This window comes from Pelodiscus sinensis, chromosome 1, assembly GCF_052426305.1.
Source record: "Pelodiscus sinensis isolate ZL-2025 chromosome 1, ASM5242630v1, whole genome shotgun sequence".
Taxonomy (NCBI): domain Eukaryota; kingdom Metazoa; phylum Chordata; order Testudines; family Trionychidae; genus Pelodiscus; species Pelodiscus sinensis.
Genome location: NC_143052.1, coordinates 343,562,322 through 343,583,673, shown reverse-complemented (window position 1 = coordinate 343,583,673; position 21,352 = coordinate 343,562,322). Strand labels below are relative to the sequence as shown.

Sequence of the window (21,352 nt, the reverse complement as noted above, 5' to 3'; positions counted from 1 at the left end):
TGAATCACAGAGTTGAGCAATTCCCCATTGTGTGATGCTTGTGCAGACCTCTTACATAGGGTTGCCAGGTGTCCGGTATTGACCGGACAGTCGGGTATTTTCTCCTCCTGTCTGGTAAAAAAAATCAGAAAATACCGGACACCTGGCAACCCTACAACACACTTGACAAATGGGCCCAGCACTCGGCGCCCCCATGCCCCAGCCCTCTGGTGTCCCCGCCCCCGGACCCTCGCTTACCCAGTTCCACAGGGAAGCTGCGTTCTGGCTCCATGAAGAAAACAAAATGGCCACAGGCAAAAAGCCTAAAGAACTGAAGCCTTCCCTGGGTCTTAGTGATCAACTTCTCCCCTCTGGCTATCCCTATTCTGACTCTGCAGGCACTTAAAGTTGTTTTGTGTGTGGATTTTGCTTAATAACGCCTTTTTTTTCTCAACAACTTTGCTCAACAACTTTTTTCCTTCCACAGAATTTTTTCACTGGTGGGGTTTTTTTTTGGGGGGGGGAGGGTTGTTCGGTATTTTTGGGTAAACCATCTGACAACCCTACTCTTACAGCACTGTACATCCCTCGTTTAGAACTTCCCTGCTGACTAAGGGTCGCTTAACGCCCTCTTGGAAGTAGATCACCATCCTTGTTGTCACTGTGGAACTGCCAGTAGAGCAGGGCTACTCAACTTTGGAAGCTCCAGGGGCCACAATGATACTCACAGCACATGCCAAGGGCTGCAACTTAAGTGTGGTTGCATATACATGCAAATATATGCAAATAGCTTCTTTCACAGTGACGGGCATGAATACAAAAACCAAGGCAAAACTCGCAGACCCCATTTAACAACACGCAGGTCTGCTGATATTAATAAAATGCAATATTTACCCGATTTCCACCCACATTACGGCACTTTTAATGAGCAATGACAGTCCAGGAATTTAACTACTAAAACGCATCTCAACAGAAGACTGTTATATTGACTACTTTTTTGCTTCAGCTCCTGGGCGCATGTTGAGCCCCACATAAACCTAAACTGCACCACGGGCCGCAAACAAACAGGCTGCAGGCTGCATGTGGCTTGTGGGCCACGTGTTGAATAGCCCTATAGTAGAGACTCTGAGACTTACAATACATTTCAGTAACAACTACACAGCAAAATCTCATAACTTCAATTTGAACAGAACAATGGGTTTTGACAAATCCTGACTTTTCGTGTATCTTACTTAGCTAGTATGCTTTGTATTAAATATATCATAGTTATATGACAGGGGTGACTATGAGGATGCTGGTTTGAGGTACAGCATGACACATGCACATTCAGAGTTTGGTGGGCAGGGAGTGGCGGCTGCTGGTTGGGCACCTAGCTCTAAAGGTAGCATCACCACCAGCAAAAGCAGAGATGTAAGGTTGGCAGTGCTATGCCATGCCACCTTTATTTCTGTGCTGCTCCTTGTGGCAGCACTGCCTTCACAGCTGAGTAGCTAGAGAGCAGTGGCTTCTCTCCGGCCACCCAGAGTGGATGGGGCATAAGCTAGTATAACAACGAAGAAGAGGGACATGATCAAATAGGTCTGGGAACCATTGCCATAGATAGTGTTTATATTACCAGTGCCATCTACAGGATAGAATAGGAATTGCTCAATTGGACAGTGTAGGAATTTTGTATCAGAGACTTATAACAGGGCCACTCAAAACATAGCAGTTTGTTTTTATGCAGGGCTCAATACATGGCCTGTGGGTGGTATCCTTTGAACATGGCCTCCACTGGGAACATGCTCCACAACAGCTAAGTGTCTCCCAGGAGGGATGAGCACTGAAAGATGCAAGTGGACAGGCTGGCTGGAACAGACAGGTACAGGGTGTCAACGTGTCTAGCCCCCAGGGAGGAGCGCCGGGGCATTGTGGGAAGTGCTGGCTGCTTAGCCTTGTGGGGAGAGCCAGAGAGGTGCTGACTGGCTCACAATGGCCATGGTTGTGTCTGACGCCACAGCTTAAGGCTTAATCTTTGTATTCATGCTCGTCACTGTAAAATAATCCATTTGCATATATATTTGCGTGTATATGCAACCCCACTTAAGTTGCAGCCCTCGGCATGTCCTGTGAGTATCATTGTGGCCCCTGGGGCTTCTAAAGTTGAGTAGCCCTGCCTTATACCATGAAACTAAATGCTCCTTTAGCAGCGGCCTGTGTGTTTGGAGCTGGGACAGCTGAAGCTTAGGGTATGTTTACGCAACTAGACACCAACAGCCGGTCTGTGCCAGCCAACACAGGCTTGCAGGGCTTGGGCTGTGGGGCTGTTTTACTGCTGTGTAGGTATCTGGGCTTAGGCTAGAGCTCGGGTTCTAAGATCCTGCAAGGTAGGAGGGTCCCAGAGCTCTGGCTCCAGCAGTGAAACAGCCCTGCAGCCGAAGCCCCGTGAGCCTGAGTCAGCTAGCACAGGCCAGACATGGATTATTCTTTGCTGTCTAGACATACCTTTAGTGCTAGGAAGTCCCAAGAGGCTATGTTGTGCCACGCAGCAATAATCTTGCAGTTCTAGCTGGCTACAGCTTTATAATTCTGAATTCAAACAACCCTCCCCCTCCCCCATAAAAATGAAATTCTGCTGAAATGGACGATTTTTTCAGCTTCCAGTTCGAAACTAAAATGCTGCATTTTGCTGGATGCAAAAAAACTCTCCCTGGCACTTGGAATTCTGCCCAGGTTTGCTTGAAGTTTAGCTGAGCTTCACTGGAATATCAACTTTCATTACAAATATCTTGTGTAGTTCAAGCAGAGTTCAGTCACAGCAAACCGGACGCCTTCCCACAAATAGATCTTACTGGCTGCTATGCCAAGCCCATGTCTCACTTATGGACACAAAAACATCTCTGTGCTGAGACAAAGTTCAGGCCCTATCAAACCTATGTATTGCCTGTATTGCTATATGGGTCTCAGGGCTGCTGATGAAGATGCAGGGGCAAAGAGGTAGTTGCCCTGGGGCCTGGTGATTTAAAAGGGCCCAGGGCTTACGGCAGTGGCCAGAGCCCTAGGCCCTCTAAACCACTGCCAAAGCACTAGGGGTAAGCAGTACTGAAGGGCTGGCTGGGGGAGGCTAGTCCAAACTCTGCCTCTTCTGGGGGCCCAGAGCTGGTCTCTCCCCATTTTGCCCAGAGGCCTGGCAGTTCTGTCTGCAAACCTGACAGGTCTGAAACCTGGACTTTCTTACAGGCAGATTTGGAACAGCTAGAGGCATTCCACATGAGCTGTTAGTGCAAAATCCTGAACATAAAGTGGTTTGACTTGGTGTGAAATCCATAATCTCACAGAGATCTGGCCTTTCATCAGTCACTCATACATCCAAAATGTTGTTATATGTTGCCAGAATGAACACGAGTGCTCCAGCATACTGTGCTCTCCAACTCTCCGGCTACGTCTACACTGGCCCCTTTTCCGGAAGGGGCATGTAAATTTCACCAGTCGTCGTAGGGAAATCCGCGGGGGATTTAAATATCCCCCGCGGCATTTAAATAAAAATGTCCGCCGCTTTTTTCCGGCTTTTAAAAAAGCCGGAAAAGAGCGTCTACACTGGCCCCGATCCTCCGGAAAAAGTGCCCTTTTCCGGAGGGTCTTATTCCTACTTTGAAGTAGGAATAAGAGCCTCCGGAAAAGGGTGCTTTTTCCGGAGGATCGGGGCCAGTGTAGACGCTCTTTTCCGGCTTTTTTAAAAGCCGGAAAAAAGCGGCGGACATTTTTATTTAAATGCCGCGGGGGATATTTAAATCCCCCGCGGATTTCCCTACGACGACTGGTGAAATTTACATGCCCCTTCCGGAAAAGGGGCCAGTGTAGACGTAGCCTCCATGTGTACGTTGCAGGGGTGCACACTTTGAACCTAGCAGATGTCACCGTTGGGTCTGCCCCAGAGCTCTGTGGATTCACAGGATTGGATCGGCCTTTGGAATTTTCACTCAGTGATGCCTGGAGCAATGCCATACATTCACATATTGATTGTGTGACCTGGCCAGAGGCTGGGATACTGAAGACTCACTTGACAAGGTGACTGGGTGCAAGAAGTAGAGAGAGAGTGCAAGACAATACCCAACCAACTGAGCTGTCCCCCTGTCACTGGGATACATTTATTTTATTTGGGTGCTTATAATGTGAACTTCAGGCTTGTTAATGCCAAAGATGGAAAGATCTTGCAAAGGGAATTAAAACCAATAGTAAAAGGTTTTATAGCCATATAAATTGGAAAAAAACAAAAAAAGAAGAAGTAGGACTGCTAATTACTAAGGATGGAATGGAGGTTAAGGATAATCTAGGAATGGCCCAATATTTGAACAAATACTTTGCTTCAGTCTTTAATGAGGCTAATGAAGAGCTTAGGGATAATGGTAAGTTAACAAATGGGACTAAAGATAAGGAGGTAGATATTACCATATCCGAAGTAAAAGCCAAACTTGAACAGCTTAATGGGAGTAAATCGGGGGGCCCAGATAATCTTCATCCAAGAATATTAAAGGAACTGGCACATGAACTTGCAAGTCCATTAGCAAATTTTTTTAATAAATCTCTAAACTCAGGGGTTGTACCATTTGACTGGAGAATTGCTAATATAGTTCCTATTTTTAAGAAAGGGAAAAAAAGCGACCCGGGTAACTATAGGCCTGTCAGTTTGACATCTGTAGTATGTAAGATCCTGAAAAATTTTTGAAGGAGAAAGTAGTTAGAGACATTGAGGCTAATGGCAATTGGGACAAATTACAACATGGTTTTACAAAAGGTAGATCGTGCCAAACCAACCTGATCTCCTTTTCTGAGAAAGTAACAGATTTTTTAGATAAGGAAATGCAGTGTATCTAATCTACCTCGACTTTAGTAAGGCATTTGATACAGTACCACATGGGGAATTATTGGTTAAATTGGAAAAGATAGGGATTAATATGAAAGTTGAGAGGTGGATAAGCAATTGGTTAAAGGGGAGACTACAGCGGGTCTTATTGAAAGGTGAACTGTCAGGTTGGAGGAAGGTTAATAGCGGAGTTCCTCAGGGATCAGTTTTGGGGCCAATTTTATTTAATCTTTTTATCGCTGATCTTGGCACCAAAAGTGGAAGTGTCCTAATAAAATTTGCGGATGACACAAAGTTGGGAGCTATTGCCAATTCAGAAAATGATCGGGATATCATACAGGAAGATCTGGATGATCTTGAAAATTGGAGTGATAGCAATAGGATGAAATTTAATAGTGAGAAGTGTAAGGTTATGCATTTAGGGATTAATAACAAGAATTTTAGTTATAAGCTGGGGACACATCAGTTGGAAGTAACGGAGGAGGAGAAGGACCTCGGAGTCCTGGTTGATCACAGGATGACTATGAGCCGCCATTGTGACATGGCCGTGAAAAAGGCTAATACGCTCTTGGGATGTATTAGGCGAGGTATTTCAAGTAGGGATAAGGAGGTGTTAGTGCCATTATACAAGGCATTGGTGAGACCCCATTTGGAATACTGTGTGCAGTTCTGGTCTCCCATGTTTAAGAAGGATGAATTCAAACTGGAACAGGTACAAAGAAGGGCCACTAGGATGATCCGAGGAATGGAAAACCTGTCTTATGAAAGGAGCGTCAAGGAGTTTGGCTTGTTTACCTTAACCAAAAGAAGGCTGAGGGGGGACATGATTGCACTCTTTAAATATATTAGAGGGATAAATACCAGGGAGGGAGAGAAATTATTTAAGCTTAATACCAATGTGGACACAAGAACAAATGGATATAAGCTGGCTAGTAGGAAGTTTAGACTTGAGATTAGACAAAGGTTTCTAACCATTAGAGGACTGAAGTTCTGGAACAGCCTTCCAAGGGAAGTAGTGGGGGCAAAAGATCTATCTGGTTTCATGATTAAACTAAATGGGTTTATGAAGGGGATGGTTTGATGAGAGAACGTGATCTTGGTAACTAATTGACCATTCATTATCAGTGGGAAATAGGTCAATGGAGGGATGATAGGAGTTACTATAGAGAACTTTCTGGGTGTCTGGCTGATGAGTCTTGCCCACATGCTCAGGGTTTAGCTGATCATCATATTTGGGGTCGGGAAGGAATTTTCCTCCAGGGTAGATTAGCAGAGGCCCTGGAGGTTTTTCGCCTTCCTCTGTAGCATGGGGTACAGATCACAGCTGGAGGATTCTCTGCATCTTGGGGTCTTCAAAGTATTTGAAGGCTTCAATATCTGAGATATAGGTGAGAGGATTATTCTAGGAGGGGTGGGTGAGATTTTGTGGCCTGCGCTGTGCAGGGGGTCAGACTAGATGATCACAATGGTCCCTTCTGACCTTGAAGTCTATGAGTCTATGAGATCTGGAGAAACTATCCCTATCTTTATCGACATTATTATCCCAATGTAACCATTCCTACCAATGATCTATAAGCTTCTTTATGTCCCATTCACTCCTTGACCTCTCTGATGAAACTGAACAGGTTTTGTTACCCCTTTGACTCAAGCACTTAGTCACTATTCAGGACCTTGCAGCCTTCCCTGCTCAGACAGTCGGCTCTGTGCATGGAGCCCTGAGCCTCTGACTGGAAGGGGCTGATTAATCACCTGTGAAGCTGTGCCGCTGCGCAGCTTAGAGGGAACACTGCTTGCAGCCTTATTTCATTAGAAAGAAAAACCAATTGGACAAGTCCGGTATTTCTTTGGAATAATCGTGTTTGCTGTGTTCCGAGAACCAGAACTTTGTGTACATTTTTTAAAACAAATGGCAGGCAGTTTCCTTACTTAAATCTTCAGTGAGCACTATGTCCAGTATGCTATCTCTCTCCATTCACATTCACCACTGCTTCTCCAGGCTTTCTGCCTTCAACATACTACTATACAGGTTGCAAAACCAATATCCTACCCTCTGTGATTGCAGATGGGGAAACTGTGTACAATCAACCTGTGGAACTCCTTGCCAGAGGCTGTTGTAAAGGCCAGGACTTTAACAGGGTTCCAAAAAGAACTAGAAAAATTCATAGAGGATAGGTCCATCAATGCTTATTAGCCAGCATCAGTAGGAATGATGTCCCCAGCCTCTGTCAGAGGCTAGGAATGGGTGACATGGAAGAGATCACTTGATGATTACCTATTCTGTTCATTCCCTCTGGGGCACCTGGTATTGGTCACTATCGGAAGACAGGATAGTGGGCTAGATGGACCTTTGGTCTGACCTCTTATGGCCATTCTTATGTTCTAACCCCTCATCCCACGTGGCTCAACTCCAGGAGCAGCTCGAGGAGAGCTGCTGGCAACTGGTGCCCTAGGCGGAATACACGATCGGCGCCCCCGCCTCCATAGCCTTCAATGGTGTGAGGTCATCATTGGGTGCCGTGTTAAACATGGCACCCTAGGCAACTGCCGAGGTTGCCTACATCCATAGGTTGCCCCTGCTCAACTCTGATATGCCTTGTATCCAGGTTGCCAATTTTGGTTGGCCATATTCCTGGAGGTTTCATTACATGACAAAAACTAATCTTTAATTCAAGATGAATTCCTGGAGATTCCAGGACAATCTTGAAGGATCAACAACTTTACAATAATCCTCCATTATTTGTATATGCCTGTACAATATACAGGGGCTTGCTCCTTTCATTGATTCTGAAAGAATGCTTAGCATACCTATTCACTTGAACAAGGTTTGTGATTGCCTTTGGATCAACCTGATGGCAGCCATTAGCACCTTTCAGTATAGCAGTTAGGGCAAAAGTTGGTTCCAGTTTGGAACTGGACTCAGACTGTCAACTCCTGAATCATCTGATGACTGGTGGCAAGAACTTTTACTTATTACTATCAAGTTTTTAGAAGGGCTTGAATGGATCACTAAGGCCCTTGTCTACACAGGAAAATAGCAGAATAGTTATTCCAGTCATTGTAGACTCTATTTCCAAATAAAAGTTATTTTATTTCAGAATAATTCCTTGGCTTTTACAACAGAGTAATTATTTAAGAATAAAGCCAGTTTTATTTTGGATTAGTGTTTACACAGAGAGTTATTCTAGATTACCCATTATAGAATAGTTATTCCAGAATAGTCAATAGCCAAGGAATTTCTGTATGGACATGTCAGGGCTGTTCCCCACTCTGGCACTTTGAGGCCTGCAAAGACCTTAAATACCTTGCCTCTATAGGCTCTTCTTACAAAAAAGCTTCCTGGAGTCACAGATTCGCTGGATCTGAAAAAAACGCTGCCACCATCAAGTGATTTCACTCTAAATTACAAGAGGGAACACTTGAATTCCTTCCCCAGGGCCTCCAAGCTCTTTTGTCCCAATGAGCTTGAAAAAAGAAAAGAGAGAAACAAGCTGCAGTCTTTGGTAGCTGACCACCCAGTCTTAGACAGGCAAATACACACACAGACCCCCTGTTACTTTCCAGGACACAAGAATCAAATCATCTCCTTAAAAAAGTGATTTTTTATTAACAAACAAAAGATATGCTTGATAAAGCATACTTGGTTGCTTGGTGTACAGAGCAACTAAGTAAAACAAATTAAAACAGAGAAAAACTCTGGGAACAGAGAAGGGTTTTCTCTCAAAATAATGCTGCTACATAGAGTGTTTTATTTCGCAATAACGTGATTTCAAAATGGCACCCAGACGTGATTATGCTAATTAAGTGCGGGATATTTAAATCCTGCGCTTCATTAGCAATTTCAGTACACTGCATTTGCATCCCTATCTTGAGATAGGGAGCAAGTGCAGACGTGCCCCAAGATAGTGAATGGGGGAGGGAAGGCATGGATTCGCAGTGGGAAGTTTAAACCAAACAACCAAAATAAAGAAAAATATCCCCATCGCAACTAGGTACACTTTTCCCTCTACTCACGATACATGCTGATCTGTACTTCAAGGTCCCGTTCACTCCCATGTCCAATATTTCTTATAGGCATGGTAATTCTGATCCTTGCATTTGCTCTCTCCAGCCCTTTTCTTGGAAATCCCCCAAAGGAAGAGCAGACCAGGCATCTATATCCAATTCAAATTTCAGCACTGTATCCTATTGGTTCTTCTGGCTCCATACCAACACCCTTGCTAGATACCTAAATTTAACTCCTTAATTACTGTGTGTTGGCCAGCACTCCTCCTATCCATCACAAGACACGATAAGGAAAAGGCAATACATCCCACTACCAATCCTCTGAGACATCCAGTCTCCTTTATTTCTCTAACATTATAAATAGCTAAACAGTTGCCACAAAGGGATCTGTTCTACATTTGATGCACAAAAGAGTGTTGAACTCTTATCAGCATTACTGGGAGTTAAGCAAACAATTCTCTGAGTTTGCTTCTGAAATTACACCAAATACCATTTGACTTTGGCTACACTTGGACTTTGGAGTGAAAACCATGTCCAACGCTCGTTCAGCTGCAGTCGTTGGTTACATTTCTAGTGTGAGCAAGGCTATTGCTGAAGAACATGTTACAATTGCCCATTTTTTATTGGGAAGGAAGTGATCTTGTTTTCTTTTGTTTGACAATGATGGTTGGCATATGGCAAAACATTTTTCTTGAAGGAAACAAACATTTGCGTAAATTATGAAATTCTCAACCAGCTTTTCCCAAATTCAAATGAGACCGGATATGGGATCTTAATTCGGGTCTAATTTATTAAATATATTTAGAAGCTTTTGGAGTTCTGATTTATTATATTCATAATAGCACTCACTTGTGTTAGTTGTTTTTCAAACACTTAAGGATCATCCCTGTTTAGAGATTTTCACAATCTTAAGATGGAAGTTTGGGGAAAGGGAATCAAAATAAGCAATTTATAAATAGGGTTGCCAGATGGTTTCAACAAAAATACCAGACACACTTGACATTACATCACAATCTACATTACATCTTATTTAGAAAATACCGGACATTTATATTTTCTCATTTATATCTTCTCAATTTGTTTCCCAAACACAAAGCTCAAATACTGGACTGTCCAGTTCAAAACCGGACACCTGGCAACCCTATTTATAAATTAATTATGCTGTAAATATAGTGGTGAAAATAACTTAAAATGTCTTGCAGGTACTGTCCTGTTGTAACCTGGGTCCCTGCCAGCTCTTTAAATAGCTCCCTGCTGGCTTTTGCTCAGCTCAGCCAGCTCTGAGCCCCAGGGTGCACCCTATTACTTTCACCTCTGCATAAATGGAACATTTATTGTTAATAAAAACAGTTTTTACACAGTAAACAATCTAGTTTTCACTTTCTAATCTGAGGTAAAGGGCTTAACCCATTTTCAATTCTTTTTTTACTCCCTCTTATGATTATATTGTAAAACCTCAATTGGGATTAGGCCTCATTGTTCTTAGTGGAAGACATACCTGTTGTGGGAACCAGCTCCAGCCACAAGAAGCCTAAAGTCTACTTAAACCAGAAAAGGGTGGGGAAAAGGAAGTAATAGCTCTGTTTTACAGTCAAGGAAGTAAAGCAGGGTGGAGTCAGGGCCATATCTTGAATTAGAGCAAATCAGCATAGCTCCATAAAAGTCAATAGAAATTAGAAAATGAAGGAAAGAATTTTTGTTAAAGGTCACCCATCCATTGTCATGGATAGGAGATAAAAAGACTTTAGCTCCACTGATATTCACAAAAGTTCTTCACTAACGTGTAATCGTTTGAGGGTGGGGGTCTTGCAGGGTTATTTTGGTAAACGGCCACCTTATTTCTGTCATTAATGTAGCCAAGAGAATTTGCTCCTTGCTTGCGTTTTGCTGTGTAAAGCAGTTCAGAATGAAAAATAACTTGAGCAAGGGAAACAGACACTTCTAGCACAGTACTTTGCAGTCAACTTTTAAACAATGTGGCAACAAGCTGTGTGAAAACAACGCCTCCCAGCCCCAAAATACAATGCTGTATGTTGAAAGTGATGCACTTCCTGTGTACAATGTAGCTAACAGTTTGCTGAGCATTCAGTTCATTGTATTATATTCTCTTTAATTGTCAGAGCAAAAATATTTTAAAAGACTTGCAGAAAGTTTACAGCAAGAGCTCTGATATTTTGGCTACATCTTCTGCATCACTTTCTGACCTACACGTTTTGCATTGCTGTGAATTATTTAACAGTTGCCACTTTCCATTCCAGAAGTGACTATGGCTTATTCATGGTTAAAGCAATTCCTGTAGAGATGGAATCATATACATCCTGAGGACAATTAAAACAACTACTTACATAGAAAGATAGTAGGGAAGTATTTATACAATTATTAGCAGATGTCTTTATTTGCTCCTTGTGTGTGGGGGGAGGGGGAGGGGTGGTGAAGGGGACTAGATCACACTTTGGCTCTCCATGTCCTCTTCACACCTCTCTTATTACCCAAAGCTAGAAACACAGAGAATAAGCATGTGACCAGCCTGCTTTTCACAAGCCATCAGGAAGTGTTCAGTGGTCCAAGCACAGTCCCAGGGCCACAGACCGGGCAGCTCAAGACCAGGTCCTAGGCCCAACAGGTACTGACCATAAGTTGCACTACAGTCTACACATTAGGAGAGTCATTGTAAAACACAAGCTGGAAAGAACTCCAAGGATGTTCATTTTATCTACGTAGATTTCTTAGATGTGACTCCTTCTATTGGATTGTGCTTCTATTCGACTGTTTCATTTACTAAAGTAATACTGTTTGAGAGAAGCCCTGGCACAAAAAGACGACAGTAGAGCTGGTTCCATAGAGTGTATGTCTCCTGGATGAAGCAGTCACACACAAGAATGTGGGTTTTGATTTTCTGGGTAATTTCCATGTAAGGTATTTCTCACCTCTCCCACAAAGTCATGAGGCATGTTACAGTAAAATAGGATTTAACATACCCAACTGGATTATGGGCCATCTCATTACATCAGGATAGGGGCACCAATGTTCTCAAAAAGAGTCAAATACTTCAATTGGCTAAGTTCATGAAGGAATACAGTAATAGGGTGTAAATGTATGTAGGGAAGGTTTGGGTGTAAATGTATGTAGGGAAGATCATGTCCCAACAGCTGATCATGTTGATGACCTCTTATCTTAGCTTGCATAACGACCAAGGTCAGTTTCAGTCACACATTAAATAGCCCTTCTAACATTTTTTGTACGGCATATAATTCATGGAGTAAATCCTGTGAAGTGTGAATGGTATGGATGTAACCAGGATCTGAATCAGGGCTGGGCAAGATGCAGCCCCGGGGCTGGCTGCGGCCCACCTAACACTTTGATCCGGCCCTTGAGATGTATCTGGCTGCTTTCTAGTCATATCCTCCTGCCCATGCCACTGAATTTCTAGGCAGTGGCTCAGGCAGCAGGATCCTATTTAAATGGCTCAGGAGTCCCAGTCCGGGTGCTACCCTGGCAGAGGCTGGAGCAGCGAGTCTTTTAAATAGCCACAGCAACCCTGGGTGGCTGCCAAATAATGTGGTAGTGATGGAGCTGCAAACCCTTTGCTGTGCTTTTAATTCCAAGTCTCCAACCCCAGACAACTCTGGGAGAAGGCTAGTCCCCAGACCTACCTCTTTTGCCCCAAGACCTGCCCATTCCAGGGGAGGGGAGTCAGCTGGTGACCACACAGCAAAATTCATTAAGGGTATGTCTACACGATGGGATAAGGTTGAATTAAGATACACAACTTCAGCTATGTTAATTGCATAGCTGAAGTCAAAGTACTCCATCCCCCGCTGGGCTAGTGTGGCTTTCCTGCTACACCTCCCTTTAATCAGCTAACTGGTTAAACATTACATCTAAATAGTTAGCCAATTAAATGGGTTTTTACATATCTAGTTTGTAACTCCTTCTATGGGTGATAAGGTCAGGGAAGAGAGAGAACTTGTGTGATGATTTTAGGCAACACAAACTGTATTTAGATTTAGTAATGGGAGGGTGACAACTATTCACAAAAAATAATCATTTATAGTTATTACAATAGACTTTACTCCCTGCCTCCCAATGAAGCATGAGATTGTAATCTGATCTAACTGAATTTTTGAAGAAGGAAATACTAGTTCTCCTGCTGCAAAACTGTTTATATAGTATAGTCATTAAAGGTCTGTACTATGACATGCAGCAGTTTAACTACAGTGAAATGCAGTGTTCAGCCAGCACATTAACATCACAAACTGATGCATGGTAGTTTTACTAAAGCTAATTCCCTTACTAACAATACTAAGTAAATATTTCCATTTGAGTTATTAGTAATTCTAAAGACACAGATTACTTCTATTTAAAAATCAAGATACACTAGGCTATTAATTAGATGTTATAACAGTGTCAACTTTGAGTAGGAATAACCCACTTCATAAATAAAGAAACCTGAAATAGAAATTAAACTTCAGCAGAGTGGAAACAGTGAGGCAAGGAATTCCATAGAGACTGGCAAGAGCCTTAGTGAAGTTAGTGGAACAAGATTCAAAGCAAGTTTTTCACAAAATGCACATATATATTTCCTGCATTTCATTGGGCTCTTCATGTCATCAGATCTAATATGATAAATGAAGTCAGACCCAGCGATCAAAGTGCATTCGTGTTAAGTTTACTGCCAACTTACATTCATAATAATCAGATCCTCCCACTTTGAAACTTATGTAATACTCTGCCATGAATAGTTCATTGAAAAGTGCCCATCATTCAATATTTTTACTGTATTTTTTCAAATTTAAGTAACAACTATTAAAGTGTAATTCTCTATCCCAAAATGTACAAAATCATCAAGGGGTTGCAAAGAAAAGCACTAAGTCAGAAGACGTCGAAGTTGACATTGTATGAATGATCTTAACTAAATCAGAAAGAGGAAAATGTTTAATGAATGACAAAACTGACATCCAAAGTAAACTTTTACAGTACCACAAACTAACCAACTTGGCAGCATCCTCAGGTGCTGTCTCCAGGAAGCAAGAAGTAATGTCAATAAAAAGTCAGAGCCCATGTTAGAAGAAGCACAGAAACAGGCCACCTTAGGGCTTCATCCTGATTAGCGATGTAAGTGACTAGTCAACTAAGCATAAGCTTATCCGATAGCCAAGTAGTGACTGACTAGCCACTTCCCCCTCTTGCTGCTTCTATCAGAGGTGTAAAGCAATACAAATTGTATCAACTGTCCAATTAACTTGGTAACCGCAATTTAATATCCCTACTCCTGATTAACCTGGGATTTGAAGGCACTCAGCACCTTGAAGGATGGTGTCTAGTAGCTGAATAAAATGAATACAGCCAGTCCCTGAGTTACGTGGATCTGACTTACGTCGGATCCCTACATACGAATGGGGCTTTTCTCGCCGTGGAGGACGCGGGCGGCGGGACCGCCCAGACGCGCCGCGGTCCCGCCGCCTGCGTCCTCCGCGGCGAGAAAAGGGGGCCTCCAGCAGACCAGGGAGATGCGGAGCAAAGCCACGGAGGACGCGGGCGGCGGGACCAGGGCGCGTCTCGGCGGTCCCACCGCCCGCGTCTCCCTGGTCTGCTGGTCCCGCCGCCCGCGTCCTCCGCAGCTAGTGTGCCCCCCCCAGGAGACCAGGCTTTTCTCGCCACAGAGGACGCGGGCGGCGGGACCGCGGTGTGTCTGGGCAGTCCCACTGCCCGTGTCCTCCGCGGCGAGAAAAGCCGCTCCGCGTCTCCCTGGTCTGCTGGGGGGGGGGTGGGTGCAGCTAGTGCGCCCCCCCTCCAGCAGACCAGGCTTTTCTCGCCGACACCTGGGGTAGAGCAGCTGGGGTGCTGCCAGGTTGGTCCCACAGCGCCGCTCCTCAGCGCTACTGGACCAACCCAGCAGCACCCCAGCTGCTCTGCCCCAGGCATCCCCAAGTCAGCCGCTGCTGAAACTGACCGAGGTGCGGCGCTGCGGGGACCTACCCGGCAGCGCCCCAGCTGCTCTGTCCCAGGCGTCCAGATTCAGCCGCTGTTATAACTAATCAGCGGCTGATTCCAGGAAGCCCGGGGCAGAGCAGCTCTGCCTCGGGCTTCCTGTAGTCAGCCGCTGGTCAGTTTCAACAGCGACTGAATCTGGACGCCAGTTCCGACTTACATACAAATTCAACTTAAGAACAAACCTACAGTCCCTATCTTGTACGTAACCCGGGGACTGCCTGTACAACTCTTTTTGACATCTGCAATTCAGAACTGCTGCAGCAGAACTACACAGATCATGACCATTTCTCTTTATTGATTCATGGGAAAAGTATGAACAGTGCCCAAAGGGCTTTGGCAAAAATGAAAAATTACTAACGTAGCAGACACCACCACACCTCACACGACATCCGAGAGGGTGAAAGAACAGGAACGATTCCCCCAACAATTCAGATGTACTAAGGCTGACTTTGGAAGTAGACAGCTCCTCCTCCAGAAGATGGAGCCCAGAAATGGGTCCAGGGTCAGCATTCTAGGCATCTCTCTTTAACCTGGAAGCTCACTGGACAAGGGATGAGCTCTATTTTTGTGCAGCTGAGCGCACCCGCCTCCAGGCAAACTCGGGTCACCACCAGCGGACAAAGGGCAGCGCCACTTGCTGAGTTTGGTAGTTTGGTCCGAAGTGAGCAAGTGCCTATTGCCGCTCCCCTCCCTGCCACTTTGCGGGGGGGAGGAGGGAGAAGAACGAGGGGAGTCACACCTGTCACAGCCCATCACCAGGAGGGGGCGGTGGGCCATTTCAGTGGACACCCCACCCCAGGAGCTGCAGCCTGCCTATTCGGCTCCTCCCTTCCTTGCTAGCTACGTCTGCAGCTCAGCCACTCAGGTGCTGCATCTGCTCCCCCTCCCGGTGCTGCTACGACTTCAGCTCCTCCGCCCAGGCGCTGCAGTCCCAGCCCCGCGCGCGCGCCAGCCGCACGTGCAGCCCCCAGGCAAGCCCAGCCGAGGCCTGCGCGCGCCAGCCGCACGTGCAAGCCCCATCCCGCAGCCGCGCCCCCTCCCCTCGTCTCTCGCGTGCTAGTCGCTAAGCCCCGCCCCCCCAGGAGGGGACGTGTCCGTCCCACCCACCTCTCTATGGTTTTGGCCGGTCTAGCTGGCCGGGCGGATTGCTGTCTGTGGGGGGAGGGGCCTCGGCCGCCGCCGCTAGCAGGGGCCTCGGCCGCGCTGGGGCGCCATTTCCCCACTCGCCTCCCTCAGGGAGCGCTTCCCCCCGCCCCCGGCGGCCGCGTCGGGGCGCTGAGGAGCCGCCTTCCCTCTCTCGCCGGGGCTTGGGGCTGGCTCAGGGACCGACGCCCCCGCCTTCGCCGCGCTCCCTCCCCCGGGCCGGGACTCGCCGCTGGCCTCCGCCTCCCAGAGCCGCTCTCGGAGCCTCGGCGCGGGGCCATGGAGTGCGCGTGAGGGAGCCCCCTGCCCGCCGGAGCCGCCCCCGCCGGCAGCCGCGCTCCCCCTCCCCCCGCAGCATCCCGGCGCCGGCTCCTCCTCCTCCCCCCGCCCCGCCGCCGCCGGGCCGCGTCCCGCTGCTGAGCGGGGATTGATGCGGAGAGCGACGGCAGCGCCATGCAGCCCCCGCCGAGGAAGGTGGGAGCCGCGGGGATCGGCTGGGGCGGGCCGGAGCGGAGTGGGGGGGGGGCGCGGGTTGTACGGGGGGGAGGGGCGTCGGCCGAATTGGCCGCACTGGGGCGGCGGGCTAGGGGTGGGGGACTGGCCGCAGCGGGGTGCGTGGGGGGGGGGGGGGTGTCACTGGCCGCAGCGGGGTGCGTGTGTGTGATACGAGCCGTAGCGGGGTGCATGGCACTTGCCCTAACGGTGTGAGTGTGGGGGGGGGGGCACTGGCTGTAACGGGGTGTGTGGGGGGGGGGAGTGGCACTGGCCGCAGTGGGGGGTGTGTGCGCCTAGGGGGGTGGCACTGGCCGCAGTGGGGGGGGGGGGTGTGCGCGGTGGCTGTTGTAGCGGGTGTTGACTGACGTGGGATTCAGGGATTGAGGTACTGGCTCCACTGGAGGTGGGGGTGGTGGTTTAAGGTTTTGAATGTATTGTGGTTTGAGGTATTGTGGGTGTTAGGTGGCACTGGTTGTACTGGTGGTGTTGGTGTGGAGTGGCTCTGACTTGATTGGGGTGGAGGCATAAGCTGTACACTGAGGGTGTAGGGGTTAGTGTATTGGGAGGTGTGGTGTTGGTGTTGCAGTTCATGTTTAGGTTGGGAGGAGTTGGGGGTTGTTAGCAAGTAGAGAGGTTGGTTGGGGTGTGTAAAAATATGGGCTTATCTGTATTTAAGGGTTAGTGTAGGGCTTGGCTTGTATTAGGTTGGAAGTGTATTGAAAAGGTTTGAGTGCTTGTGGGTTGTATGGATTTATGCTGGAGAAGAGGGGATTTGGAGTTGTCTGTCTGGGGTGAAGGAGGGGCTAGGATAGGAAATGGTTTTTGTTGATATACTGAGGTGATAGAGCACCGGGGGTTAGATTGTATAGATAGGGTTGTTGGAGTGGGGCACTTCTGCTTTGATGGTTGTCTGGAGAAGGGGTTGTTTGTTGGTATGATAGGTAGGGATTGGAGTAGTTTTCAACATGACAGATGATTATTTGCTGTATGTTGCTGTGGAGGGTTGAAATTATATAGATTGGAGTTGAGAGGGTTCTTTTGTGAAAAGAGATTGAGAGTAGAAGGAGGTATGTATGGAGTGGAATAGAGAAAGTTAATTGTGTATGTGGGGAATGCTTTGTGGCTGCCTATATGAAGGGTGTTGCATGAGGATGAGGGTAATTGGAAGGGGATGATTTGGTTGTGTAAACAAAAGGCTGCTGCTTGTCCATCTCTTGTCATTCTTTGGGCTCCTTTGCTGCTCTAGACGTCCAGCTACTGAGGGATGACTTGATCTCCTTCTCTGAAGACTTATAGCATCTCTTCCTCTGTTGTGCAGATAGTCTGTGCTTCCTTTGAAGGATTTTTATTTATGATTCATGGGATTTTAGTTTGCATTTGGCATTTCATTTATATTACATGTGTGCTTGCTTTGCTTCTTGTATTTAGACATGGAATTTTATTTACATTGTCTAGATTTCAACATTTGCATTGTTTTTAAAAGCCCTAAATCCTTTTTCTGCTTGACTAGAGCATAGGGTATGTATGTTTAGCTATATCTTGTAAGAAGTTGTGGTAAAAACTTGGCTTGCTGTAGTGCTAGGTTTGGGGGTTCTTGTTGCTGGGGGATTATTTTTGGTTTTTGGATTTTATATGTGAGAGCTCTAGCAGATGAGATGTGGACAATTGTTTTGCTTTGAGAGAATCGGTAGGTTTATGGCAGATCCTTTCCTTCATCTTCTCCCTATCTTTCTCTCTTCCCCTCCCCCGTAGCAGAAATTGTTATATATTTCCTTCTTCATGCATGTATCACATTTTTAGGTGCATGGATGATATTTCTTTTTTGGGTTGCAACAGAGATAGATTTATCTAAATGAGTGCTAAATGCCAAGATCTCTTGATTTTAAAAATCTATGTTTCTGTGGCCAAGTTAGACCTTTTCTGTGGTTAATGTTTATCACCACAAATTCCCCCCGCCTCCCTATCATGCTGCCAATGATCACTCTGGTTCCTACGCTACTGAAATCTTGCTGCCATAAGGTTAAAAATATACAGATGGTATATTGTGCTGATATTAGAAAAAGTATAACCTTTCTCAAGTTGTAGTGTAAAGGAGAGAGACTTCTGATCTGATACTAGCAACTACAGGACTGTGTCTTAAAGGCAGCTTGTTTATGAAAGCATAGTAGGAGTGTTTAATAAATGCACATTTCATGATTGTGTAAATTGTTTTTAGTAAGTGTTAAATGTGCAGTAAATTACTTCTTCCACCAACTCTCTTCTTTGTTTCAACCTGAACCTCTTTTGTTGTGTAGGCAGGTTTATCCTCAGAAGCTTGGAAGAAGAAAATGTGTGTATTTAACAGCAGGGCACAGCTCTGAGATGCTTGATGTATGAAATGCAGGCATTACAGGGTTAGATCCAAACAGTATATGGTAAAGTCATTCTTTGGTTTAGGTAGGTTCATAGGTTTGTTAACCAAACAAAACAGGTTTACACATACTGAAAATATTTAATTTGTGGTCTGATGGACATGAAGGATATCAAATATTTCCCCCTGAAATGACAGCGAGACCCTACATAAAATGTGTGAGAAAATGTTTAATTTATGTATTCTGGATGGTCAGTTTAAATGAAGGAAATCAAATATACCCCCTTCTCCCCCAAAATGACAGCTAGACCTTCCATAAAGTAAAATGCGGGACAATGAAGCACTTTAAAGACTAACAAGATGGTTTATTAGATGATGAGCTTTCGTGGGCCAGACCCACTTCCTCAGATCAAATAGTGGAAGGAAATAGTCACAACCATATATACCAAATCACAATGTGATTTGTCCTTTTCATGTGTGTTCATTTTTTTAATTGTATCCTTTGGTATATATGGTTGTGACTATTTCCTTCCACTATTTGATCTGAGGAAGTGGGTCTGGCCCACGAAAGCTCATCATCTAATAAACCATCTTGTTAGTCTTTAAAGTGCTACATTGTCCTGTATTTTGCTTCAGCTACCCCAGACTAACACGGCTACATTTCTATCAGTATTCTTCCATAAAGTGTGTGTGATCTGTCTCTCTTTCTAGGTGAAAGTTACACAAGAGTTAAAAAACATTCAAATTGAGCAGATGACAAAGCTTCAGGCCAAGCATCAGGGAGAATGTGATCTACTTGAAGACATGAGGTAAGGTTACAGAAAATGCCACCAAATTCCTGTAGGATCTCCTTTTGGAAGACCATTTCGGTTACAAAATACCGGGAACTGACGATGGAATTTCCTCTTGGATTTCCTGCTTTTAGACTGATAAATTTGGACACAGCTGGAAATAACTGGGACTAACACAATGCAAGTAGTTTTTTTTCCTCCACTTCAAAGGGGCAAGTGTACAAATGTGTCATGAACAAATCTAGAAAGCGTAACACTGTTTTTCTTTGGAATAGACTTACAGTTCAAGTCTACTGGGTATGCGATGCCCCTAGTGTTAAAAACATTTAAACAAATATTTTTGTGATACTAGTAATTTTATAGTTAGCTATAGGACATTTTAAACTGCATTCACTACATGGATTTAATGTTTTGTGCAGAAAACAAAAGTAAAAGTACTTGCATTAATACTTATAAAACCCTTTTTTACATAACATTGGACATTGAAATCAGTAGAAGAGTACTACGTGTTTCAAATGGCAGTTTCGTTATTTATATAATGTGAATGTTTGTCTTTAATGTGTATGTATTTTATGATCAAAGCATCACTGGGAACTAATGGGCACCTGGAATTATGTGGAGAATGAATCACTAACCTGGTTTAGAAACTGTCACGTTCTATAGTGGCCTTGCTGTGACTTACTCAAGTGACATCAATGTATCTGTTGCTGTCCTTTTGGTACCTTTTACTTCATGCAGTAACTGAAAATCTAGTAAGATTACTCATCGGTAGAGATCAAGTGAAGTTGCAACTCAAAGATCTGTCTTCACCAGAGATTAGAATGCTGTGAAATTCATATAGTTTGTCAGTCTTCTTAAATCCCATGTCAATAAAACTTATCAGATCCAGAAATGCATGCACTTTCCATCTTTATCTGAATCTCTCTTTCATGGTTAGTGAAACAAGCTTGTATATGGAAAGAGCACCACAACTGTTTTCTTACAAGTAGTGGTGCTATAATATTTGCAAAGTAAATACTGGTTAATGAGTAGCATATTGGTATGCAAGGACTTTTTTCCTATAGATAGGAACTTAATTCTGTTACATCAGTACCTGATAGTGTTGCTTTAGTTCAGGTTCTGTCAGCATTTCCTTTATACAACCTTATTTTCCGGGGTTTATAGGTCAGGCATTTATGCTTGTTCTCTGTTGAAACATCATAATCTTATCTGTAGCTACAAAAAAGTTGGGAGAGAGCAGGCGAAAGTTTGGATTAAAATGTTTTCTTGAATTGATATAATTTTTAAAATGTTAGTGTTACAATTAAGAATCTTGAATTAAAAGTCTGCATGCATTTGCATGCATAGATTTTCAGATTAAACATTCTTTAAACATCCAGTGATTGATCTGTCATTTCAAGTATCTGTTGGAATATCAAATGAAGTGAATAAGGGGCTTTGTTTGAACGCCAAAATTGCTTTGGTTATAACATCAACTGTGAACGTTGCATATTCCAGCAGACATTGATTTCTGGAAGAATTCTGAAGTATGGTGATGCAGGATTGAAAGTCAGGGTGTGTTTTGCAAATGAAAATGTGGTGGCAGAGGATATCTAAAAGAATACTAAATATTGCAGGTACAATTTACTAAATGCAAACCAAAAAGCTGTCAGTCCCTCAAGGCTTTTGTTCAGGATTTTTTCTTCTGTAACATTTTGGAAATTCAGAGTCACCTACTGCAGGCTTTGTGTACACTGGCAGATGTAAAGTGCTGTC

At 44.8% G+C, this 21,352-nt stretch overlaps 1 protein-coding gene across 5 annotated transcripts in view; it reads left to right on the top strand.

Annotated features, from left to right (window-relative positions):
- Nucleotides 1-15,943: 15,943 nt before the first annotated feature.
- The window catches only part of FCHSD2 (FCH and double SH3 domains 2), a 264,319-nt gene continuing 258,910 nt past the window's right edge, over nucleotides 15,944-21,352 (top strand). The window contains exons 1-2 of one of the 5 annotated variants that reach the window (XM_075919548.2): nucleotides 15,944-16,435; nucleotides 19,518-19,615. In XM_075919548.2, coding sequence (XP_075775663.1) covers nucleotides 16,415-16,435; nucleotides 19,518-19,615 — 119 coding nt within the window. In that variant the 5' untranslated portion in view covers nucleotides 15,944-16,414. Of the gene's footprint in view, nucleotides 16,436-16,870; nucleotides 18,144-19,517; nucleotides 19,616-21,352 lie in introns of those variants that run through there. The other 4 variants (XM_075919550.2, XM_075919549.2, XM_006130860.5 and 1 more) reach the window with 4 other exon arrangements.